The following is a 27,584-nucleotide window of genomic DNA, read 5'->3' as shown; positions in this document are numbered from 1 at the left end:
TCAATATCGAAATTTAGATGTTTGTTTTGTTTTAAATTTTGAGGTTTTCCAGAGTTGGCTGCCATGGCATTTATTTTAAAGGGAAAGTTAGTCTAGGATTTTTATATTGAGGCAAGGCTAGTTTAAACTGGGGGTCGCCCGGCACCATAGTTCACCGTTCGCGGTCACATCTTAAACCCTGTGGCCATTCAGCCCTCGGGACGGCAGTCACACCTTGGGTTGGGACTTTACCTTTGGTTGCCTCTTTCTTGCTGAGCTCCCCTCACCACTACAAATTAGGTAATCATCGAGGGAGGGAAGTATAACATGCTTTATCCAGATAAGGTTTTTCGACAACAACGGTGTTCTATGAGTTTCTGGTCTAGTTAACTCTTCCCTATCACATATAATTAGTCTCTCATAATGCAAGATACTTTAAGTTTTAGGGCTCTATCGTGGCATACATTAAGTGTCCCTGTAGCAGCCGAAATCCGAATATATGTCAAGAAGCAAACCTTCTCGAAAAAGTATTATCTGCAGTGATAAATTGTCGCTTAGACAATTTCCATTTCTTACCAAACACACTACATTTGAAAATATATCAACCCATTTAAAGCTTGAACCCGTCACCTAAAATATACATCGTATGCAGCACGCTTTCACCTCTGCATCTTGTCTGAGCTTAATCCTAAATTATGACCCATTGCGGTCGATTTAAGTCACCTCAGCACTAATGCCGCAATGCTAGCGCAAATATGTAATTTTGCCGATTTGCAAATAGCATACAAGTGTTCGGCTCGTATGCGGTGGTTTCTACTTCATTGACTTGAAAAGACCTGAAGCGCCTAATAAGCCCTCCTATCGCAAATAAACTCCTTTTCCTGTTGCCGTCACCTTTTTTTCGCATAGATGCAAGCTTTAAAGAATAAATCTTTCAGTTCACTAAACCGCTTGATCTCCTATTGTCGTTGGTTGTGGCAAACCATTTAGCCTACCGACACCGCCATTGTGTCGGCATACGAGTGCTCTCCATATCAATAGCAGGAAAAGTAAAAAATGTCTGTACACCCGTATAAATACAAGTAGGATAAAAGGATTAATGCTAATTTGATACACCGAAAGAAATGGGTGACTGGGAAAGAGTTGTCATCCTGTGCGGATTCTTTTTTAATTCAATTATACTTTAAGCAAGGAATAGAAACCACATTTGATGTATTTGGCAGAATGTCGATAAGGAAATATTTAGGCAATATGTGAGGAGAAAATTTTTCGAAGGGTTTCACACATATTTGACTCTATTGACGAGTGCCTGACGTCAGCAATTTCAAAAGTATGTGAGGACACATTCGAGTTAGGCTTCAGATTGGGGCTGAAGTATTCCTGGATCACTTCACTAAAGGAGGTGATTCATACAAATAAGGAAGGGTTGGTATATGCGCCAGCAAGGATGAAAAAATTAAGTTAATACTATTGTTCAAAGGCCTATTGGTTGGATAGTAAATGGAGCTTTCATGAGTCTGGACTTCTTACTTTAATCAACGCATAATTTCAAACACGTTCATACATACTTTCATCATTGTAGGCAGGACGATCGTTTCTTTCTGCAAGTGTAGAAGCGAAGACGACGCTAGTACAAATCGCTCCTACTATTCCTAGCATCCACCGAAACCAGCATCTTAGAAACGAATGATATTGTGTTCTCGAAATCCGGACTAAAACTTCTTACTTTTGAATGCGAAAGAAAATATCAGTTAAATCATGATCATATCAGTGTCAATATTAACCTCGAGAACTTAATGGGATTTTATGTTGCCCTAGACCCTGAAATTTTTTAATAACAAAGTAGGGCCACTCGAATAGATATGTGTTTATCTAAAAGAAAACATTTTTTCTTGGTACTGAAGAAACCTAGGCAGTTCCTTGTTTACTTAGTATCCAAAAGCACCCTTACATAATTTCAAAATCATATGATTTATTAGATAGAAAAGGGGTCCAAATCACTACCAACATCCACCCAGAGATCAACTCAGGTTCTTTTAATAAACTGAGAATGTAGAGAAGAAAAGCTTTGAATCCCAGTGTTTTCTCCTCTTTAAACTAGAGTTGAATTTCGCGAGGAGATTAACTTAACCTATCTGGATGGGTATTTTTTTTGCTTCGCAATATATAGGGTGATACCATAATTCTTTTTAAATTTAACATTTCCCGAACTGATAATTTGAAACGGAGCCGCTGACATACCATAGAGGAGAACTGATTTGTTCAAGGCGGAAAGAAAGAATGAAAACAGAAAAAGCTAATAGAAACACCACGTTTTCCGTTTTCCTAAATTGTTCCAATACTTGAAGAAACGACTAGCCTGCGTGGTAACTAATAAGTTTTCAGGAGTTTATGTAATTTTGCTAATACGACGCGTGTGCTGAATAAAAAATTTGTTGTAAGAAATCCACCTTAAGCACCATCCTAGGGAATAGGGTGGGAGTTCCTTATTTTTCATGGATAAGTGCTCTCAACCCGAATTGGACAAATAAGGAGCATTACTATATTTGGTTCCCCTTCATCGTTAACTTCGACTCGAGGATGATAGGCAGGAAGGATGGAAGCGCTCCGCCTCTAACTTAAAAATTTTCTTTCGTTTTGCAACTTCATGTTTAGTGAGATTTTCCGTAATCTCCGGCAATTGTTACGTAGACTAGCAGCCAAGGCTAAAGAGAGAAGACTCAGGGTGAAAATTACAAAGACTGCCCTCCAATTTCTCAATATTCTCAAGCCTTGAGAAAACTTTGTTTAGCAACGTTGGCATGCCAGCCTTAAGAAACGTTTGGACAAAGCAGCATAGGCTACAGATTCACTCCGCATGCTTTTTAAGGTTTTGTGCAAAAAAAACCTTATTAAAATCGGCTTACTGTCTGTCTGTCTATCCATCCGTCTCTCTGTCTGTCCATCGCACGCATTTTTCTCGGACACTGTAGCAGCGATTGACACGCATACACGCATTACAGTGAGCTACATCCTTTTACATCGAATTTAAGGAGAGGTCCCCATGCAGGCAAAACGGGAGTGTAAATTTTTTTTTGACAAAATGTTCTCATGTGGGATATCAAATGAAAGGCCTCGGTTGGTGATTACCGAAGCTGGTCTTAGTTTTGGCATTTGTTGGAAAGGCGGGGACTTCGGGGGGTCGAAAGTGATCATTTATTTAAAGGGGCCATTCTCAGAAACTGCCCAATCGAAAAATCTGAAAAAAATCAAGAAGCTGCCACTATATGGTAGCTAGGCTCCGAAATACCCTCCATACCGATATCCTTTCAAATAAAATTAATAATAGTATATTACTATAATTTTCAGCAATTGACTGCAGAACCCCCCTTAAGTTCATCCTAGCACCACAATACGGCAATGTAGGCCATAATATACAGCATGATTCTACGAAGTCTGGTGAAAGCCGCACTATTACTAATAAAGTTAAAATAGGTCAAAGTTATCGCCTCTTTGCAAATTCAAAGCTATGAATGTCAGTATCACCCGGAAGTTGATATTCTCGTATAATATATGCGTATATTACCTGTTACGTACTAATGGGATAAATTCATTTCAAATGTCTTTATAAAAGAAATACCCAAAACCTTTCATACCTGAAGCATCCAGCTTCCGGTTCCCCGACTTGTTTCTACTAATTGCATCGCCCTTGAGATTGTTTCATATGATACCAGTATTACTGCCAATGCTGGATGGATTGATAAATGGAAAAGCCACATTGTGTAAAGCAACTTCTGATTGACCAAGTTAGTGCAGAAAAGTACGTTCAAAGGTATCCGCACAAAAGTTTGATTTCAAAGGAGTTTGTTGTTTTAGTTTGAAAGAACAAAACTTGCCGCAAAACGTGTTACTGTTGACCACCAACGCGTTATCCCATCCCAATCAAGAAAAACGTTTAAGCTTAGATGTTATTTCCTTCCCAACACTACTACCCTCATACAACTTGTAGGTCTAAGCTTAATTGAATTCCTCAACAGAAGGTATAGAACCCAGCTTTCAACCACCACTTTAGATGATGATGAAAAACCACTTTATTATGCTTTTTAATGTCATTTATTTCTATAAAGAACAAAGGTCAATCAAGGATCTGTCATTCAAGGATTTGTGATCTTTCGGTTAGTTTCAGATTTTCCTGTTCGTGGAAGGATTACTGAATAAAGATGCTAATTTTCCCCTCATTTATGTACGCTTACGTTATTCCATTCAAGCAGTTTCGAAGATGATGAAGTTTTGAATAGAGCGAAACGAGTAGTAGTCTGAGGTCGCAAAGTCAGGCGAGTCTGGGGGGTGAGGCAGCACACACCAATTAATATTGACTTTTTCCATAATTCCAACAATGTGATTTTTAGATAATCTCAAGTGGGACCGGTACCAAACCACTCGGCTTATCAAAACGTTATTGTAACGTTATATACTTTATTTGACTATGTGTACGGGTGGGATGTATTTTGAGGCGTAGATTTTATATTGGAGCACTATCATATTTCCTTTTCAAAATGTTTTGACACTTTTTAGCCTCTCACTACTCTTCCTTGCAACTAATGTAAAAAATTTTCACACAATTATATTTGAAGCCAGAATCTTTTCACTCCATCTTTGCACTCTTTAATAATAATCGTTGGCGCAACAATCCATGGATCAGGGATAATCAGGATCAGGGCCTTCAAGTGTGTTAGAACACATCATTCAAGACCGTAACGGTGCAGTAGGAGGCAATGTGGTCAGCATTCCGCTCGCCCGAGATTATCACCCTGATTTGACTTAGGTGCTCATTCATAGCTGAGTCGACTGGTATCCGACCTCAAATCATGATACAAATTCCACTGCCACCAGTGAGATTTGAACTGCGACCTTCCGTACGACAGCCTTGCGCTCTAACCACTCAGCTATCCGGACAAAACTTAAAAACGGAGCGGCACTATCGAGATAACTTCTAATGCGTCGATCCTTTGAATAGTAACAGAAAATAAATAAAACGGCGAAGCTTCGTTGATGGATGTTGCCCTAGAGATCAACAAGCGCATGTACGGTCAAGTCTAGAAAAAAAAGGATTCAGGCCACCTCTATCTGACAATTAAAAAAAAAATTTTTAACTAGAACAGGCGGCTTCCGTATTTTCCACACGTGTGGGGCTCAGTGTTCCTGGTTCGCCACAGATTCGGCCAGTGATATGTATCGCATGTGCTATCCACTAAGCTAATCGACAAAACTCTCTTTATAATTATAAGCCAAGAAACTTATCGATTCCAATCGGCCAAATGAAGATTTTTGCGCCAAATTTTGTTAGGGTCCTAGTAATGAGGATAGCGGCGTAGTACAGCCCATGAATGTGCGTAAAAAAAGTCTAGCGAATAGGTTTTTTCTATGTAAGCTGTGCTACGCATAATATTCGTTCCTATCCCACCCAATCCTTATATGAAAGTGATGTTTTTGGAAAGTCCTTCCTCCAATGACGTTAAGATGATAGGTTGACTGTTATGTGGGTCGAAAAATCTCAAGACAATCTATAAAAGTGCTTAGTAATAGAAACATATAAAGTGTAAGTATTGCTTGCGATGGCATCTAACATTGTAAAGGAGAACAAGCAGCGACAGGAACGAAAGTTTTAATCCTTAAGCAAAAACCCTCGTCATAGGTTTCTAAACAGCTTATGAAAATATAAAATTAAGTGTATATATATGCTTCCTTTATTATACAACTTTTAAAGTTCAATCTTCCTCCACCTATACGACAACCCCATATAACGAATCCCCGAATGTTTGTGACCTTCAGCATGTGAGCATACATGTTCCATATGTAAATTGGTTAACTGCCTTCTAACGCCATCCAAAACGACCGAGCAAGCTGCAAAACGACCAAATCCAAGTATCTCTTCGGGAATGTGTTAAATGAAATCCGTTCAGGGTTCATGCATATCGAATAAAGTTATCATTGTAAGGTTTATTCAACTTCATTAGTTTCCGATCGATTTGTGAAGCTTTGTATTGCCATAAGGTTTCCAGGTGCCGCATAAATATTTAAACCAACGCCATAAATTTAATAGAGCAATTATTGGAGCAATTGAATGAACGTGGTCACAACAAATGGAGCAATTTGAAAACAGGGATATTAGATAAAATGTGGGATGCTGGCAATTCAACATGTTGTTGAGAAAAAGCACTCACATTGGGAGAATTATGTTACGAATGGGACCCTTTGTGTGATAACTGTCAGTGAAAGCCTAACAAGAGAAAGTTCTGACAGATAATTTTCTTTTTAATCCCAAACAATGAAAGAAAATCTTTCCTAATTTGAAAAATAAACTTGAGAAGCAAAATCGCATTTAACATTGCTTTTATTAAATTCCTTTTTGTCGTAGACTATTTGCATGTGCCCTACGGACTTTACGTGAGCAAGGATAGTTATGAACTCGTTAACCTATAGTTGACCACACATATTGGCCAATTATTGGCAATAGTTTTTTCCGGCCTTTTAATTGGATATGCAAATTATTTTGTTCACACAACGGAACATGCAAATCTTTTGTACGCGATGGTATGGCGCTAAAAACAACTATTCCAACCTAGTCTCGCTTTAATTGCAGTTCTGATAAAAGACTGCATTTGGTCATTGTAATCAGCGATCTGCATAGGAATTTATTGCTGCAATATTTTATTAATTCAATTACATACTTTAAATAAGAGATATTTGCCGTAAAGTGGGTGTGTATGCATGGCGACGGTTAGGTGCGTGTTAATTTTTATTTTCAAACGTATTATTTAGATTTTTCGTGTGGGATTTTTAATCACTCTAAAATGTTGACTATTTTTAACCAGAGGGAGAGTTTTAAAACAAACCGAAAAAGTGGTGAATTTTCTCTTCTTCAAATCTCCACATGTAAGTATCCGTAGGCAGTTGAAAATGCAGTTTGGATTCTTTGGCCCCTCCTAGGTCGTTACCAAAAATAATCTGTGTGAAATCCGAAATCTCGAGATTTACAAAAAAAGTCAAAGGAGAAGCAAACAAACAATTCCCTCCAAACGAAATAGAATTACTACTTTTCAATAGAATCTGTTATATGCAGCGATGAAAAGCAAGCAAGGAATAATTTTACTTTGTGAGAAGGTTAATACAGGTCCTTACCCCGGAAGCCCTCCTACAAAGAAAAGGAACAAAGGAACAGCTATGATACAGATATTTAGGGCAAGAATTAGACATTCCTTCGTTCGGTCGTGTCGGGCTCGCGCTAAATTTTCAAAATATAGTAACATACTATTATTAACTTTATTTGAACAGATATCGTAACTGCGAGTATTTTAGGAATTAGATACAATATGCTTGAACCACAATAAATTTTTTTAGATACTTCGGTTTAGTACTTTCTGAGAACGCGTCTTTGACTTTCTTGGGACCTGAGTACCGCTCTCCTCTGCAACCAACTTCAAAACTAGTACTGTGTTCAGAATGTACTAAACAAGACCTTTCATTTGATACCCTACATGTCAATATTCTATGGAAAAAAAGTCCACCTCTCTCTGTATTAGGACCCCCCCCCCCTCGTTAAGTTCAATGTGTAGCAATGCAATTCACCGAACGCGCGCGGATTCACAGTTCCAGTGTTTCAATCAAATTTCATATCAATAGATGTAACAATTTCTGAGAAATGTGCGTGTCGCAGACCAATCGACAGGCAGATGGGCAGACGGAGAGTAAACTGATTTCAAACCTTAAAAAGAAAAGAAAATAAAACTTTAACCTATAAAAAGTTTAGAAGGATTCTCTGAAGACAAAGTCTAAACTATGTTTAGTTATTCCCTTGCTGTTTCATGCAGAGCAAAGGCAACTCATCAGCCGCTGCCTCACCCTTGTAATAGGAACGGTATTTTCGAAGTGGTTACAATGTGTTATTGGCTTCCTTATACGAGGGGCATTTCATAAGTCATTGCATGAAAATTCCAAAATATACAAAAATGTACCAAAATACACGAATTTCTTACTATAGATAGGCTAATAAACATGCTATCGAAGAGAGGGTATGCTTCGGTTTGTGGAGGATGGCTAACGCTTCTAGGCGATTTGTCGCGTTAATACACTTTCTGGACCTCAAAAGACAATCGTAAACGCAAACGTGTAGATAGGGTGTTTGGCTTAGTAAGTGGAGGTTTGCTAACGCTTACCGTCGATACGGTCGAGTTATGAGTGTGTAGACCCAGCTTAATAATAGTCACAGACGTACAGACAAGTTGTCAAGGAAGAGATTATACGTTTTTTCGGCATGTTGCGGTTGCAGCAAGTTTTCACGTCTGTCGAAAAGTTGCGTCTGGTCGATCAGGTTGCGGCTACCGCAGCTTGCTCATAACAACAACTTGGTTGACAACTTAGCTGCACGTCTATTGATATCCAAAATCAACGCAAAAGTTTATGATGGTTTGGAATTTGCGGCAAGTCTTATCGTCGTTTTAGAGATACCATGCCTATAAAACTCAGCAACATGCCGCCGTGCGCTGTCCTGCAGTAGCAGCACACCTTTCGACAACAAGCCAGGTCCGCGATCTTTATTTTTTTTTTCCAAGACTTTCAGTAGTCCTCCATACGTTTCGCCATAATTGTAGCCCCGCGTGGCATTCACTCAACATGAATAATGCAATGGCAATCCCAAAAAACATTGCCTATGAGGTTATTTGCTGACTTATCAAGAGGGTTTTTTTTTCCACATTTTCGTCACTTCTTCTTCTTCGTGGATGACGTAACGTAGTACATGCAAAATGACTGGATCCTCGTTCTAGCGTACAAGAAACTCATTCGCTGCTTCGAGACGTTATTTTTTATAACGAGTGTGCACGAATCTAGCGATATTCCTCTTCGCGTAAAATCCGAGAGATAGTGCTCTCAGAAATTCTAATACAGTGTTCCTGTAATGTGTGCGTTGGAACATAAATCGTGCAATGTTTGGCGTCTCTCGACGAAACCGCAAGCCGTGTATTTTCCTAAGCATTGAAATCCAACCAAACCCCTTCGACGTCTTCTGTAGCTGAAATCTTGGATATATAAAAATTCCTCTGTCCATTTCAAGTCGGTCAATTAAGAAAGTACGGCAATACTCACAGTCGGCAAATGGTGTAAACTTAGCCTTTGGCGTTCTGATGAAAAAATTTTATTCGGTGTCGGTTGTTTGGCAGAAAAGTATGAGTGAAGCGTAGTGCAAACACGAAAAAGATTTCGTATTCCGCGTTGATCAAATATATCAAAAAGTCAAAATTGTTCGTCTAGAATTGAATACAGCAGTCTAAACAGTGCCAGAACATTGGTGACTTTTCGAAACGAGGTTCAATAGGCAAACTGGTCGAGAGTGACGAAAAATTGATCATAGCCTTGTTTTCGGAAAATGTTGGTATGCCCCTGCATCAAGATAGAAGCGGAAAGGACGCTTGGGAACAAAAAATTGATCGCGATTGGAGTAATTTTCTATTTCTGATGCAGTTTCATTTTAGTGTTCTATACATAAAATCAGGGCCTTTCTTTGGGACTGCTTCTCATTGAAGGGTTTTAGTCCATTACACCTGTTTGCCTTCAACCCGAGTGCTTCCAACATGGATGGGGTTTTCATGAGAGCATTGCTACCGACTACCAGACAATAATTCATGTCAAAAGCGAGGACTGGATCTTGGAGGAGGACAATGATTCCAAACATTGCATTCGGCCTGCACAGACTGGAAACGGGAAACTGCATTGTCATGTTAGTTTGGTCTGCAAAATTGCCTGTTGCCTCGAGTATGCCGGAAATTTGGTGGAAAGTATCCCTCGGGGATACCAAGCCATTATCGACGTAGGTGAAGAGTGGACTGCTTACTAATTTTACTGCGCATTGCCTCGGAATACCTTCTTTTTGTAGGAAAAACGTTGCTTGAATCAATTTTATATAAATTATGTTGTATCCAGTTTCCCTTGACCGACGTTACTATTGTGAAATTTAACATTTTATGCCCCACGTTGGGCGCCATTTGTAACTATATATTGATAATCCTCAAAATGGGTATCCTGAAGACAGGGCTATCAAATAAATCGGAAAAGTGGCGAATTTCAACAGTGGAAATTCGCCGCCAACTAAATGCAGCTGCAATAACGTAACAAGGACCTAACCAATCTTTCCGAAATAGCCCGGAAAAAAGAAAACACGTACGTCAATAGAGGACTTTCTTAGGTGATGACTGATCTGAACAATGAAGATTCGCCACTTATTGACTTGTTTTATAACTCTGTCCTTGTAGTTACCCACTTTGACCACCCCAACTGGCATATTTATCTCAACAATCTATTCCAAATCAAGTAATTCGTCGCTATCTACAAGTAATAGATTGGATGCAAACGGCAGATATCCTCAAGTTGAAAAGTAAACACTTTTGCGACACTTATACACCCTTAGCTTCGAAATAATATTGTAATTTTCTAACTTCCTCTTTATCAATATCTGAGTAGGATTAATTGACTTCCAAGGTTCTTAATATGTTTATAATCACAGCATGTGTAAATTCAAATTTCTCACAAACAGCTTACTGATATACTTAACTCCATTCCAAAACCGATTCTATATAACTCGCACGAACTATGAACTCTAATCCTATTACACGAACATAATCCGTAGAACGATAAATTGAGATAGCACTTCAGTAATTAATTCAGGACGCCTTCAGGCTAGGAGCCCACTAATTGATTCTACATCACTGCTGAACGAATGAATTATTCAAAATCAAATACTATTCGTATTAATATCAGATTTCCTATTCGCAATCGTCCTTCTTCATTTATAACTTACTACATCCAATTAGCACTAATCCTTCGCCATCGTCATCCATAATTTTCATGCATGAATTTGCCTTAGCGGTTATATTCCCTTAAGCAGAAATCTTGGAAACAGATTCAAAAAGGAAGAAAAGTTGAACCGTGTAAATAGCGACGAACGAAGATAATTAGCCGGTACAAAAGTGTGACTATTAATTGTTAAGATGCTTTTCGCATTACACGTCGCAATGCTGAGAAAGGCGAATTCTAGCAATTAACTTTAAATTTGCTTTGTTCTTTGTAAGATTGGAAAAGGAAAAGTTACCGAACAAACTGGAATTTTATCTTATATTTCAAGTCAAAATATTAGCCAAAGTTTGGCAGCAAATATAAAGGTACACACACGTGTACATGTGGAGTTTATCTTTAAAAAGTTTCTATTAATCTTTGTGTAATCGAAAAAGTTTTTGGTTTGAGGAACCATTTTTGAAAGACATGGAATTATTATAGTTTTATAAGGCTTCTTAGGCTGTACTGTCATCTAACAGTAAAAAGTCATGGCCGATGTCAACATCAATCCGAAACTGGCTCCCGCAGGAAGGAGTAAGATGCCTTTTAGAGTCCTCTCGTTTCTCTATAATAACAGTCAGAGAAGCCAGCTCATATTCAAACTTAAAAAGCCAATCTTGGTTCGTGAACAGTAACAGAAAGCAAAACTACACTGCTTTCTATCGGTCTTGCTCAATGACAGCCTTTGTCGAAAACAAAAAAGGCTTTACCTTTTACTCTCGTACCTTTTTATTGATGCCAAGAAAGCGTAGGACTTAAATTTCCCAAGCAGCATTTTGTTTTAAGAAAAATATTAATTAAGTGATGGACATGACATTCAAAAGATACTTAACAGAAACTGTCATAGCGATGGTCCGAAAGTTCATAGAGCAGCACTTGGAGGCAACTTAAAACAAAAATCTCCAGTTGTTGTTGCGTCAGTAGTTTGGGGTTTTTGTCGAGTACAGTGGGAAGGTAAAGGATGCTGTGAGAAATGGAGCTGAGAAGACTTAACCTGTCTAACCTCGCTTAGATTTTTTTCTGAACTTTAGCTGGATTTGTGGCAGTTTTGCATCGTTATGTTTCGTCCACGTGAACACCGTATAATTGCATATCGGGATGGTTAACTACGTCATGAGTTCTTTGCTTACTCTGTGCGACCTTATCGCACTTTTGTTGGTAAGGTCGATGATAATGAGATGACAATATTTGATATCTTCCACTCAAATGTTCTATTCGGTAAGTTAATTTTAAGTTAGCTTTAAATAGTTCTTCCGACTTTCTGATGCTACCTAAGGATCATTGTGGATCTTTAGAATCCACAGCTTTGTGATATCCTAAACATTTTTTTTCCTAATGCTTACTGAAATTTTTCAAAAATTCATAAATTGCATACAATTTCATCTTTCTTATTTTCGAACATTTTTCCTTCGGCCCTTTCCAAATTTCCGCTCCCATCCCGGCTCCACCGTAAAAAAGTAGTGAACATCTTGAAATATTATTGGCTAAATATATTTTATTGCAAAGTTTGTTATTTTTCCTTTCTTCTATTTCATTTCTCTCCTCTCCTATTCAGAACGTTGTACGATTGCACTGTGATACACTTAATCATGCAATTCCAAAATAGTGCTGACATCTGTATCTGGGTTATGTTGGGGGTCTGCGCAAGCCTGCTGAGTCTTAGCTTATGGATTACAGCTAGTTTGGGTCATCTGCCGATTGTATCTTAAACATCAGATCAACAGGGGTTGTTTTTCCCTTTGTCTCGGAAGGCAGCTTATCGGTAAGGACGTGGCGAGCATCTACCGATGAGATTAGATAATTTCACCAGCACCCAAAGTTATCATTTCCCGCAGAAATTGTGGTCTCACAATGGTCCATCTGTAGCGCAAGGTAATCCCGGAAGTTGAATCTGTCACAGTCTTTGCGACAACCAGAGTAATCTAGTTTTTGAATATAAAGTCCGAATTCAAATGGGATGATTTGTTTATATTGTTTATAATTTTAGATATCCCCCACTTCTTCTTAATTCCACGGAACTCATTAGTCATAAAAGAGGCATTGTCCATTATTATGACCCTAAGATGCCAAGGTAGAATGGGAACCACAAAATCCGCGCCTCTTTTGCCGGGTCCACACGTTTGCGAAACTTCAATAAGCCGTCGCCAATTCAACCGTAAGGATAGAGTGTTTGGCAAACACTAACGTATTTCCAAGTGTATGGATGGTGGTGTTTAGTCCCCAAAATCAACCCAAACCTTGTGATGGTTTGGAGTTTACAATAAGTGTCAAGCGTGATGATCCGGTATTTAAAGCAGAGTCTGCATACATCGTCTACTTTCTTTATGTCTTATGGTCATACGTGTGGATGCGTCGCAAGCGTTTGCGGCTAATTTCCTTTTGATTTGTGTCAAGAAATTAACACTCGATTGCATCGGCTGCAAATGCTTGCAAACCTGGGTTATGTTGGGGCCGTTAATGTTTTTATTTTTTTCAAACTTAGTTCTTCAATAGAATTTCACGATATTCCTATTTTGGTATTTCAACCCCTGGTACGCCTCGTGTATTGGAATCAACGGCACGTAAAATTGTCGCTAATGACACGTGCAGCATTTTGATGAACTGCTCAATAATCAGGATCTTGGTTAGTTGGAAGTTTCGCCAATTAAAGATGACAGATAATTGCTGCTATCAGCAAACATGCAAGAAAAAACTTGTGCAAATCGTCCGTCGCTAGGATTTGATGGAATTACAACCACACACACATAAAAATGAGGATATCAAACAGTCAAGAAATTAGCAATAGAGGCGTAACGCAAAAATGCGATAATAGTTAGGCGATCTGGAAGATTTCTCAAAGATAATTATTTTCTAAGCCTAGCCCCCACTTCAGCAATTAATACTTTACGAATCTTCACTTTGGCCACGAAGACATTCCAACGTTTGTCTCTCAATTTTTTTTAAAGGCTATAATTGATCACCTTTACTGATATTGACCTTTTACGTCGTGTAGCCACTTATACAAATCAGACTGACAATCACCTAACCGAACTCAAATCACCCTTTATAACTGAGAACGGGCAATTACTAAAGCCAACCAAAGGTCCTTTAGTGGTTGATGTTTGGTGCTGCGATCCTTTTCGGCTCGTTCGACTCGTCTTCTAATGTCCCTAAAAGAGGACAAACAAGTCAGTTGACATTGGCAAACATCGAAAGTAAATGAATGCCTTTCAAATGAATTTCTCATTAATATGTATGTATGTGAATAGTTCTTCTTCGTCTTCAGTCTTTATCCCGTTCGGAAGAGAAGTCAGCCAGTTTTGATTTGCATGGCGACGAGAGGCTCTCCAGCATCTACCTTATCACCTCATTTTGGCTGTTTTTTTCCGCTTCCCTGTGTGATTTCCCATCAGCGCGAATTATATGTCCATAATATCGCAATTTTTCTACGATTGGTGCAACGTAATGTCGATCGCGAATGTCCTCATTTCGGACGTGTTACGACACTGCTCCAATCCAGCATCTTTGTCTCCATTGCCACGAGGCCCCGTTCAGTGTCTTTGATAGTCGACCAGCACTTAGAACCATAGATAGTGACAGCAAACTCATCTAGACCCATTTTGTTAGTTGTTACTGTTACCAGCGATAAAATTCAAAAATTACTGAATGAGAATAATCTGAACGGATATAAGAGATATGATAACGATTTTTAGGAGTTATAAACGAAACTACAGATATTTTCTGGTTTCAATAGCAAACACATACCGTAACAGGTCGTTTGAACGCCACCCGTTTCGAAGTCAGATATTAATTTACATATATATGTGTGGTTGCTATAAACCCCTTATAATGGATCACCTCATCTACGAGTATCTTTGTCGTTTCTTTCGCTGTTTTAGGACCCGAAGTTTTGAATGAACCATTCAGCCATTTAGGGAATAGTGAGTTGCATTATTGTATTGCATAACCTACAATAGAGTTCCGCCATTTCATGAATACCTCCAGGGTAGTCTTGTCCGTTGATACGAGGTAATAAAAACTTGGATGTTTCTGGTGACAGTGGCGATCACTTTCCACGCCATGAAATAGCCTCAACTTGATGTTGGTGTTGAGATAGCTGCATTTCCAGATTTTAGAAAAAATGTTAATACTTCAAGCAACATTAAGTTCTGCGCAGTCGTCGGCAAAAGAGATATTACCTAGATTTAACGATTTGTCGACGCTCTCGATATTGTGCGCATTAATGCAAATATTAATTGCGCCATTTACTCAAGCCAAGACCCAATGTCACCGATAATCACATTACTAAAGTCATTTAAACAATAAATTTGATGCCATTAGATAATATATAGCTCTCAATCATTTCATCCGTCATTTTCATCTTAGGTCAGATTAAATTAATAACATTACATTACTTTATTTTAGATTCGAACTCGAATTCAAATTCATCCAAGGATTACATAATTTTGAGAAAACTTAAAAAATATCGAAATATTGAAAAGCATGATATTGGAAAGTTTAACACGAATCGTACCATACTGTATTAAGCATTATTAGTATTATCGAGTTGCCACAATCTCGGCCGATGCCGGATTTTGCCTAATACAAGCACTAAATGCCAAACAGTTAGGTTCGGACGATCCTACCTAATTAGGAGATAAAGGGGTTCTGATGGTGGTGGCCGGTGGTAGGTCAATGGGGGAATACGTCAAGAACTCTCCGGAACATCGAATGATACACTTCTGTATAAAATGATTATGTGACAGTCCTAGGACATCAAGGAAATCCGAAGGGTGTGGCTGACAATATTATGGGAACTACCATCCCTCTCTGGAGACTCCAAATTTTTTAGGTTCCCTGAACCAGTGGCTCGTGGTTCACCTTCTTCTCCACGATGAATCTCTGGTGCAACAAGGAGCGGTAAGATGCCGTACTTGGCCCCGCCGTTATTATTTCATAGGAGGAGCGGATGATAAAGAGGTTCATATCCTCAATTCACTTCATCCACTGCGTTCACGAACCTGTTGAAGTGGTCGGCACAGATTGTGGCAAAACAACTGCAGCAGGCGGACCCATGCTCGTCGCCGTGCTGTCCATGACGGAAGTCTGATGCATTGAACAAGTCAGACGACAGCGGTCATTTCTCCGTACCGTATCTTAAACTTACCCTTCTTGTCATTTAATGGATTCGCATTTTATATATAACTGCCAGGTGTGGTAATAGCTTCCTCAGTGCAAGACTACAAAGTTCCGATATTTTCCCCACCTACTCTCCCTGAGACTGCGGTGACGCATTCAGACTGAAGCAATCTGCCCCCTCCTTTCACAATTGGGCTTGGGACCAGCTAAGGCTGAGTTCGTATTATTAGAGACATTAACAGATAGATTATTAAAATGTCTTTTTCATGTGTGTACCATGTACCATATTAAAGTGAATAGTCAGACATATTAAATTCGTATACTCAAAACCTACTAACTATGTACAAATGCAAACGTCTTACGTATGAAATACTCAATCACTGTTGAAAGTTATTGACTTAATTCATTTTAAATCATTCCCAGCTTCACCCAAAAGTTTGCTAAACAGGACCCCATTAAATAGATCGACACAGCCATTCGGTAAGAGTTTGTGCAAACTAGAACGAGACTGGAACAGAAATTTGCACACGTTCAGAGTATTGTTGGAATTTTATCCGTAAAGTTTCATACAATATGAGATGCATGCAAGCAAACACTCCTCGGCAAAGTTACCCAATATTAAAATCTGCCATGGAAGATAGTTTGCGGCAAGGTCTAGAAAGTTTCCCAGAATGCAATAAGGAGTTGTGGCCACCGATGCATATCAACTGAGAAGATACTCTTTACGAGTGGAGTTTGTGTCAATGCGAATTTGTTTGGAATACTGGATATGATTTGTGTATCTGTCTGGTTCGAGTATAAGTGCATTATTAGATTGAATGGGTTGGTCTGTAGAACATTTCTAAATTGATATGACCTTCCTTTTAAGCTTATCGCATTTTAAATATGGCAAAAGCGTATTGCCGACTAATCTGTCTGCAAACTTTATGTTCCAACTTCGAATAAATCCGACCTGCATAGTACGAATATGCTAATACCTAGGGTATATGCAAATGTAAAAAAATCTCATTAAAACTGACTTTGAATTTTCTTCACTCAAGGCAATTCTAGAAACAACAATCGATACTAATTCGCGTGGAATATGATTTATTGAAAATGTTTCTTTTTTCAGGTGAACGGTGGAAGTTTGGCAGAACAAGCAGGTCTTCTTGCTGGTGATGCTCTCCTTAAAGTTAATAATGTTGATGTCTACAACATGAGACACAAGGATGCTCAGGATCTGATTGTGCGTTCGGGTAATTCCTTCGACATCACAATTCAGAGGTAGGTTGGTTATATTAAATATACATAATGCAACATTTGCAGCAACGAAGGAGCAAAGAGCAGTTAATGGTTCCAGTGTGAAACAAAGAAAAATTGAAGAAATTACTTATAAAGTACGGTGTTTAACATCAAATAATTGTGTTCGTGTTGGTGCTATTATAATGTTTGTGATGTATTATGCAAAAAATGGAGATTCTAGTGGATTCGAATATTCCACGCAGAAAAAGTGGGAAAACTTGTCAAATCTGAAAAAAGACGTTTATTGGATGATTCGATCTCAGCAGAGAACATCATTACGTGCGACTATATTGTACTATTTAAAGTACGGTACTAACTAACGTTTCCCTAATGCTTTTATTGCCATTTGTGTAGTTACTGTTAATACCTGTGAAAATAAAGTACATCTTTTGTTTCATATATGCCTACTGTTCACTTCTTTGTGAACCACAGGAGATTTATACAGGTGCTCTTCGTTATTGTTACAATTTAGCATATTTTATTTTCGATGAGAGTGTGTTTCAATTCCGTTAGTTTCACACATAATACTGTGCAAATTATAGTCCCCCAAGAGCGCGACAAGCACAAAGCCAGACACAAACATCCATGGCGCAACCAAGGTTCAAACTCGGGCCACAAGATCAAAATGCTAGCATTCAACCACTTGAGCTATAGCTACTCGTATATGAGAGGTTTTGGCTAAGGTTAATAAAATCACGATTTGCATTTGTAGCGCAGTGTAACTTAATCGTTATATCTTGTTGTGTATTACCAGTTTTCTGACACTTCTTGCTAGCCAATTTTGCTCAGACTTCAATATCTCTTTAATTATATTTTAGGGTGTTATCTCCAGCTTGAGAAAAGTCCTCAACTTTCCATTCTCCTCCATCCTAAGTAATGCAATTTTTATACCAATTTTTAATGTTTCGCACCGTATTCAGGGCAGTTCGAGGATTAATACGACACTTTTGAAGTTGTACTTAAAAGTTAGGGAAGAGAAATTTGGGAAATCATTACCTCCATTCAGCAAAGCACATTAACCATACCTAAAAGCCATGACTGCGAGTCATGCGGGTGACTTTCAGGCCTCATGACTTCCTCAGAAACGTACAATACTTCTTTAGCCCAGGGCGATGAATTTGATTGCATGGCATAGCCAATAATAAAACTGTCGATATTTCTCAAAAAAAGACTTGGCGATTGCTACCTTCGATTTTTAAATAAAATGCCCACGATTTTCCGCCCCGTACGCATTTTATTATTCGAGATTCTATCGGGCAATTGCATCCAGATGATAACCTGCAGAATTAATGAATAATAATCCCGGGTAATAATATTGGCAATTTTCCACGAGCTACCCATAGGTGCTAACACGGAAAACAAATTGGTGCTGAACAGTCTAAAATGGAAGCGAGATTGCTATATTCTCAGATCTAGGATTGATATTTCATCCAAATATGTATGCATGGAAATCCATGGATGACACCCCAGCCTTTGATTGGTATATCAATGTTTTTGCATCCACTAGTCATGACTCTCATGACTTGGTTCTGGTCAGATTTCGCATTGGGTTTTTATTCCGTAACCTTTTGAATCGCCACGTATCTAACATGGCTGAAAACTGTCAGCTTCTTAGGAATATCTTTCATACGTAATATACTCCATGTTGACCCTGTCGAAAGGGGGAGAGAGGGAGTGCACAGGCCCGTCCATTGCGAAAAGCAATCTGCTCTCTATCGCTGACGTGTCTTCAAGCGCACAAGTTTAATTTAGCTACCATCTTTGCAACCATAGAGAGCTCCTCCAGTTAAGAAACCTAAGCAGGCTACCTTACTTTGGGCACTTGATGGCTGACATCTTCTGCTACATGGGAAATATCTAAGACTCTTAGGATTTTCGAAATGGAAGAGCTAATAGCTCTGCTGAATTTGCAAGGGCTACAAAGAATACCTCTCCGGGAAGACCATCGAACCGGATGCTTTTACCCCGCTTGAAAGCATCGATGATGGAGATAAGTTAATTTTTGAAGTCTCACATGTTACACGATTGCAGTTTGTGGTGAATAGAACCTCCTTCTTTATAAACTACTCGCCTTCATGAAGGAGGAGCTTGTCGTTAATTCCTTTAGCCGGATCAATTAGACTGTATACATTTAGCGGATTATTTCTTGATGGGGTTTCAAGTAACGAAATTTGGAGCAGCTTCTTTATCCGTAACCGGTACTGTGTATTATGCTCCCTTCTATTTACCGCTGCAACTCACGGGATCAGGATCGCTTCCATTCACAATGACCACTAGAACTTTCAATTGCTTTCCTGTTTCCGTCTTCTACCCTGTCGGAAGCTTTCGAAAGAAGTCGATAATTTCACCAGTGCCAGAGAAAAGAACTGTTTTGGTGGCAACCAGTGCTTCTCAATATTGTTCTTTGGACTGTTCATAACATCAACTACGCAATCTATGAGATATAGTATTCCCAAGACCAGAGAGAGCCAACTTCTAAGTCTAATGTTGATTGAAATGAGGTGAATTTTATTGGTTATATATTACCAGTCAGTTAAACCCTAGCTAACATGTGGGAGGTTTGTATAGAAACGATGTGCCGGCAATTAGGACGCAATAAAAATATAAATTTTTCGTTTACAGTCTCTGAAACCTAAATTTTCCAAATGTTTCAAAATGTCTGTACCAGCGCGCTACGAATGGTTGTTTTGTAACCATGGGCAGAATGGAAATAGTGTATATAGTTGGAATGGAATGAATTTCAGGCTATGGCAGAACAAAAACGCAACAATAACAAGAAAACAACGACAAAATAAGAATAACATGTGTTCGTACTCAGGCAACTGCCTCATTTCAAACTCCCAAAACCACCCTCCCGCTAAGTTTAACATTTCCCCTGGAACTAACTCAATTTCCATTCACATTCCCACAATACTTTATACAAACTGATACCCCTCATTTGGGTATGAGCCTCTAGATGTTCCCCTTAAGATAAAGATTAAGAAGGAAAAGTGAAGTCAGCAGAGCACAGCGAACTACTACCTCGAAATACCCCAATAATGTGTCTGAAAGTTCTTCAAAGAATTTGGGGAAACATGAGACCGTAACAACTCCAAGTTACAGTAATTTTGTTCGAGGTGATGTCCAATTACCATCTCAACCTGCTTCATCACATATAATGAACGCTTCTGCCGATCAACTACTCCCATGACTATTCCTGGATCACTTGTACCGCCTATCGTAAAGCTCATTAAGTACTTAAGTGACGAGCTATAATAGAATGTAGATATCTACTATCTTATCTAGAGCATAATGTTTACGACCGTCTCCGCCTGTTCCTGGCATATGTGTATGCATAATATATATGAAAGTACCTGTATTGATGGAAAAACAAAATAATAATAATAATAATAATCGTTGGCGCAACAATCCATATTGGATCAGGGCCTTGAAGTGTGTTAGAGCACTTCATTCAAGACCGTAACGGTACACTACAGTACACTGTAGGAGGCAATGTGGTCAGCATTGCGCTCGCCCGAGATTATTACCCTGATTTGACTCAGGTACTCATTCACAGCTGAGTCGACTGGTATCCGACGTCAAATCACGATGCAAATTCCACTGCCACCAGTGAGATTTGAACCGCGACCTTCCGTATGACAGCCTAGTGCTCTAACCACTGAGCTATCCGGAAAAACAAAAACCAACCTCAAAGTATTGAGTCTATAAGAAGGTTTACCCACTGATGTTGGCTCTCTACACATTTTCTTCTGCTGATATCACGAATAAATTGGACCAGGTCAAGGGGGACCTATAAACTTATCGCTCGTTTCTAAATGGACAGCATGTTTCCCGTCTGCAAAAGTCACGCGAGGACCAAGTAAATATTATTTCTAAAAGAAAGCAACCCTTATATTTCTCTGGAATAAATGCAGCGGCTTGAGGGGTACGATCATTACCGATATATTGGTGTTGACTACGTGCCCCCCACTCTGGCGAAGCTACTTCTAGTGGTTTATACGAAACTATTTCTTTCGCCATCACGATCTTGAAGAAAGAAGAAAAAATTATTCTCGTTGGAGACTTTAATCGCCCGAAAATAAGGTTTATTGCTGACGAAAATGATAACTGCCTTTTTCCAGTTAATCTTCTTCAAACAATCGATTTAACCTGATCAGTATGTTCTAGGGCAATGATTTAAAGCAAATAATTCCGACATCTAACCAAAATAGCAAATGGTTAAATCTTATTTTCACCGACTTTTATGACGAATTAGAGGTTAATTCGACTATTGGTGCCAAGATTCTTTTCTCTAAGACTTTTCATCATTCTTCCCTCACAGTTGAACTTCCATCTACGAATCTTTCGTTTACTCGGTCTTACAATAATGAAATTGTAATTGATTTTTTAAATGCTGACTATGAAAGCATTAAAAATTATTTAAATTCCATAGATTGGGCTACCTCCATTTTTGCGTCAAATCTTGATGACTTCGTATCTTCTTTCTATTGGATAATCTTCGATGCCATTATTAATTTTGTACCAAAAGTAAAGCGTAATATACTTACACAACCTTGACTAGACATAAATCTAAGATATTTAAGAAGACAAAGAAATAAACTATTAAAAGTGAGCCTAACACCAGCGAAGATCTTACAAAGAATTACCATGAGCATATAAGTTGTACATAAATTTAAACAGGGAGAAAATCATGACGGACCTGAAAAAGTAAATTAATATGAAATGCAAAAGTACAGGTTCTCCTGATTCCTCAGGAGAGATCATCTCTACTACAGGACTTCTACTACAGGAAAATTCAAACTTATTCGCGGGCCATTTCCAGGACACTTCCTGCTCACCAAAATCATCAATCTCCTCAACTCCTCCTGCTGATTTTACCCCACCATCACCGGAATGGTTCTCACTCAGGAGGAGATCATTAAATGTAGTCAGGAGCTAAGCGTCGAAAAAGGTCCCGGTCGCGACTGAATCCCTTCTTATTTTGTGAAACAGTCTATTGACAAATTGCTTACTCCTTTGCATATGATTTTGAATAAATCACTTTTTTGGAAATGCTCACTTCTAAAACCCATCCTTAAAAGCGGCGATAAACGATCAGTTGACAACTATCGAGGTATCGTTATTCTATCCGCAATCCCCAAACTCTTTGAGAAATTGGTTTGTGAGACACTTACTACTGTCTTCGTTCCGGTTCTCAATGAACACCGACATCCGACATCCTTTGTAAAATGTAAAAATTATGCCAAATTAATGCGGGCTACATAGACTTTAGCAAAGCTTTCGATAGAGTGGATCATTGAATTTTAATAGGCAGATTATTCAACTGTGGGATGCCTGGATCATTTCTTAATTAGCTCCAGTCCAACCCCCTTGGTTGAATTTGCCTTGCTAAATACCAAGTTCGGATATCTAAAAGTGTATTTATTTGTATTTGTATATAGGATAGTCATTTAGGTCCTCTTCTTTTCAATCTTGTTACGTGGTTCACTTAACTCATTGATGTCCTTCAGAGAAGGCAAATGGGGAATGTCACCGATAACAAGAAGGAATAATTTCGGCGACAGAATGTTACTTTCCCGGCCTATGCTTTGGATTTCAAATTCCTCAGATTTACCTCAATGCAGCATGTAGCAGCACGATAATAGCCTCCTGTATAGACCATCCCAGACACATCCCCTGTTGATGGTATCGAAAGCCTTCTCTTAATCTATAAGAAACTGTTGGAGCAAGGATTTAAACTTCCAACACTGCCCCAAAGTGATCCAAAAGGTGTTGATGTGGCCAATGTAAGAGGACCCAGAGTGGAAACCGGCCTACTCTCTATCGATTGAGCTTTCGAGATTTCCCTAATGCATTGCAGAATATTATTGACAATCATTTTGACTACGGCAGGAAGCAAATACGCCTCCAGCTATCACAACTAAGGCAAGTTCCTTTCTTTGGAATTTTGTCGATCATTGCCTTTTTCTGCTCACTGGGAAAGATATCAGGCTGCCAACATTTATGGATTACTTCAAGAAGCAGCTATAGACAGGCAGCCGTAGGAAGACCGTCAAGCCCAGCAGTCTTGCTTGTTCGAGTGCATGGATGTCCCCTTTGCTTGGAAGAGTAGCCCGTGTCTGTATATTACTGTGACTAAGCGTTTCATTCATCATCACTTCATCAGATGTTATACAATTGAAAACCGTTTTAAAATGTTCCTTCCACCTGCTGCTCCTTGTCGTCGTGGTTGATGAGTGTACCGTTATCGTCCCTCAGAGGACCGTCGAAAGATTTGGCACCAACAGCAAACTCTTTCCTCATGCGGTATGCGATAGCGAAATCATAGTTATTTGTGGCAACTTCTGCTTCCCTGACTATCGCAAGATACACGATACACAAGTGAAGGAAGGCCATTAAGTAATAGTCTCGCACGAAGCATATTATGCACATCTAGATGACAACGACTAAATCTTTTGTTGATCACGATGTGGTCCATCTTATAAAAAGATGCACTTCCTGTCAATTGACACCCAACTGTTCCTGTGGCATTCTCTATCCTCAAACAATGTGCCATCAATAACGAAGCGGTGCAAGCTGCAGATGCGGCGCAAACCTCTCGTCCTTATCGTTATGGACCGCGAGATCGTCTTTCCCCATCACATGTTCAAGCAAGGTGTTATCTTGCATGGTAGCCATTTCCGAACCATAATTGATTTCGAGATTTCCAAGTTACTAAACCAAACTCTATTCTGTTTAGCTACCTTTTGCGACAAGCAGGGTATACCTCAAGTGAATTTTACAGGCTCCTAACTCTTAGGGTGAGGTTGGCGATCGCCTACTCCCTGAGACGCCACGGTGTTAAACGGCCACTTTAACAATAGGAACTCTTCCCTCCTTTTCATTCAAATGGGCTTGGGATGGCTTATGGCGAAGTTAAAACTGATGATTTCGAATACAAGGCATTGGTACAGTTCTCCATTGACTGTGAGCCAAGGTAGAACTGCATGAAAGTACTTTCTATGTCAATACAAACTGAATAATGTGGCGATCCACAAGTTGCGACCAGAATTATTGATATTTATAGAGGGCGCTTTTTCGGGAAATACGCAAGCTTTCTAAAATTGAATCAAATATCTATATCCACGAATCTCATTAGCCGAAGTTAGTTTTCCATACAATTCAAATGAATATGAATATGCTTTAAAGATAAGTTATGACAAAGCATGAAAATATGCAAAATATTTCATAACAACAATTACATCATCATTTAAACTACAAACTATCTTCTCATTTCAGGGGTGGCTCTGTATGGCGTCCACAAGTAACACCAACTGGTTCACTTCCTTCACCATCTTCTCATATCGCTAACAGCGTTCCAACTGTAACAAAGACCTCTCTATCCCACAAACCACAGGAGGTTCGTCACATTGGTAGCGGTTACAATAGTGCTGCTCGTCCATTCAGCAGTGTAAGTACAATTCGATAAGGACTTTGGTCTGACAGTTTGCGAATTTGGCCAAATCAATTATTTGCATACGACTGAGTTGTCAGACAAGCGAATGTTCACGTCCACGTCTTTATATGAATGCTGAAATGCCCCAACAAAGTTATTAGTAGATTTGCTTATATATGTATGTACTACTTTGTGTTTTAGGTAAATGGAAGCGATGGCCAAGTCAAGAGCATTGTCAATAAACAGTACAATACCCCAGTTGGCATTTACAGCGAAGAAGCAATTGCAGAAACGTTGTCTGCTCAAGCTGAAGTCCTTGCTGGCGGAGTACTCGGGTAAGTGTTCAATTAACATTTTAGCAAGGAGACAGCAAATATGCAACGCATTTGATGGTGATATTAAATAGGTCGGTATTTATGTACCGGATTTGTATTTCACTGAACTGCTAGCAATTGATTACTGTCCTAGATGCTTGTTTTTGGTTGATTTCCTTCGGCCATCACGTTGTTCGAACACATCCATAGGAAAATTTAATAATAGTGAACTTATCACTTTAGGTTTGTGACAAGAATTGGTTTTGTTTCTAGTATAATGGGAGCTATGATACGATAATATGCATCTATGCCTTATAAATTGAGGGTTGATTAATGCATTTGAGTCATCGTTGCCCACATATTGCTGAAGAGTCGAAAAATATGCGAAGGCCATTATGCCATAATGGAGACTGCTTAAGTATGCTATATTTAAGGTACTTTAGATGAATATCTGTCATGCAAGTGAAAAGACATGATCCTTTCGGAAGCAGATTGAATTAACCACAATCAGAGCCCTACCATAGTCGCGGCAACGGTAGCAGTCTATACTGATTTCATTTATTCCAAAAAGTGTCCAATTTAGATCACATCTAGTCCTATTCTTTAATATCTTATTCAACTTAAGCTAATCTACGTTTAGATTTTAAACAAGTGACAATTTCTTTTGTTGGCCTCCCCCACCAGGGATGCATTTAAAACGTTTTTTATTAAATTTAACCTGTCGCGTCAATGACTTTAAATCATCCTTAATGATATTGTGGCGCCTGCATTTCAGTCATTTCTTTTATATTTTAAAACTATATAAACTCTATATTAATGCTGATTAGGAACTACAGTGATCAGGAAGGATAATAGCCTATCATGCTCGGTATAAGCTGCCTGTATAGATGACTGCGAGAGCTTAAATGCCGCGGGACACATCAAGCTTTTCCTGTCAGAACCAAAATCATAAATTAAAGTGTAACATAGTATTAAATGGCTGCAGCGGATATCATCTAACTAATGAAGATCTTGTGGTACATCAACGTATCTAAAATATTCCACTAGCCACGGGTGTCGTGTACAATGGATCACTAATGGCTAAGTGCTCAGAACCTTAGCCTCTTCCCCACCCTACACACATACACACCCTATTATGCCCGAACCTCTTGAGAGCGTAATTATTATAAATATGGTTTATCGTAAAGACGAAGCAGCGATGGTGAAAGATTGGGTGGCTAGGCTTAAAAAAGGCTGCTAATGAACAGTTTTCACTTCAGTAGTATAATTGGTATATCTTAGTTTCCAGATAAACCTCTGCCCTTCCATTGAACCGTTGGACCCGGCTGAGAATATGTTCTCAAAGTATTTTGATTTTTACGTTGCGGTTAACTATTGATTTCCAGTAATTCTTCTCAATAATAATGATGTTGTAAGGGATGTCGCATTGCGTACTAAAAGAACTATTGTGCCCCTTTGCTGGTCATAATATACATCTAAACTATAGTATGTCGTTTAAGCCTTTAACGGAAGGAAACTTTATTATGCTCCCTATTTCCAAATTTTTCAATCTAACACCTGGCACTAACAGTGAGGAGTTTCAAACGTCTTATCGCAGAGAAACTTCGTTGCCATCTTGCCGTTGGTATCAGTATTTGGGTATGCGGCGCCTAAAAAGTATATCAACTTTCCTTCGATTTAGGCAGCCCCTGCCTCACTGGTACTCCCGGACCCTCCTTGCCTGTATTTATATGTATAGATGAGGAGGAGTCTATCCTGGAAGGACCTCTAGGGATAGCGTTGGCCAAGTTCTCAATGTCCCACTGATAAACACGCATACCAGCCTTTAAAGTTTCTGAAATTCCCTGGCTGTGGGGCTGAATTTCGTTCTTTCTGCCCAAATCACCGCCCCATAGGTAATCATTGGCCTTACTATTGCATCCTCATTCTTCCCTGCTATGGACCTTCAAATTATCAGATTCCTTACAACTTTCCAACATATGTTTTCAAAATGTGTCGTCCGGAGTAGTTTTTAGTCCCAAACATTAGACCTTTGTTATTCGTTTCCCCTCCATGCCATGTAATCTAATAGCTTCCAGGTGATCAAACTTCTGCTTCCTAGTGAATGGTATTACATGGACCTTTGCCGGATTTACGCTCAGCCCCGCCTTTCTGCACCAATTACTAGCGACTAACAGTCCGATTTGGATTCTCATATTTGCATCTACAGATTAAAACAACATCATATACGTTATCCTAGACCTACATTCTAATATTTGTTAGCTCTCTTGGGAGTTCAGCTCTCAGGAGTTAATATCCCACCTTATGGACAACCTTAAGTAGTCGTCATCAGAATAGAATTTGTACCTGTTGGTACTTCTATTTACCTACTCTCTATCATTCTGCCTATCTAGAAGACCAGCGTGTTTGAAATCCCTTGCTGATTAGCATTTTGTAACTCTGTGTGCGATGTGCTATCGAACGTTGCTTTGATGTCCAAAAACACGCAGTGCTATTTCCTTTGTTTTTGTGGCATTCCGTACTACATCCGTCAGCTGATACAGGGCAGTTTCGGTTGATCGAGTGACTCACATTAGAACGTTCGCTCTAAT

At 39.0% G+C, this 27,584-nt stretch overlaps 1 protein-coding gene across 6 annotated transcripts in view; it reads left to right on the top strand.

Moving 5' to 3' along the window:
• The window catches only part of LOC119651276 (PDZ and LIM domain protein Zasp), a 284,905-nt gene that overhangs the window by 187,004 nt on the left and 70,317 nt on the right, over positions 1-27,584 (top strand). For all 6 annotated transcript variants that reach the window (XM_038054783.1, XM_038054801.1, XM_038054792.1 and 3 more), the window contains exons 3-5: positions 17,075-17,226; positions 24,523-24,694; positions 24,881-25,014. In XM_038054783.1, the coding sequence (XP_037910711.1) occupies positions 17,075-17,226; positions 24,523-24,694; positions 24,881-25,014 (458 nt within the window). The remainder of the gene's footprint in view (positions 1-17,074; positions 17,227-24,522; positions 24,695-24,880; positions 25,015-27,584) is intronic.

The sequence above is a fragment of the Hermetia illucens genome, chromosome 1 (genome assembly GCF_905115235.1).
Source record: "Hermetia illucens chromosome 1, iHerIll2.2.curated.20191125, whole genome shotgun sequence".
NCBI classification, from domain to species: Eukaryota; Metazoa; Arthropoda; class Insecta; order Diptera; family Stratiomyidae; genus Hermetia; species Hermetia illucens.
This window is presented reverse-complemented; position numbering and strand designations above follow the sequence as displayed.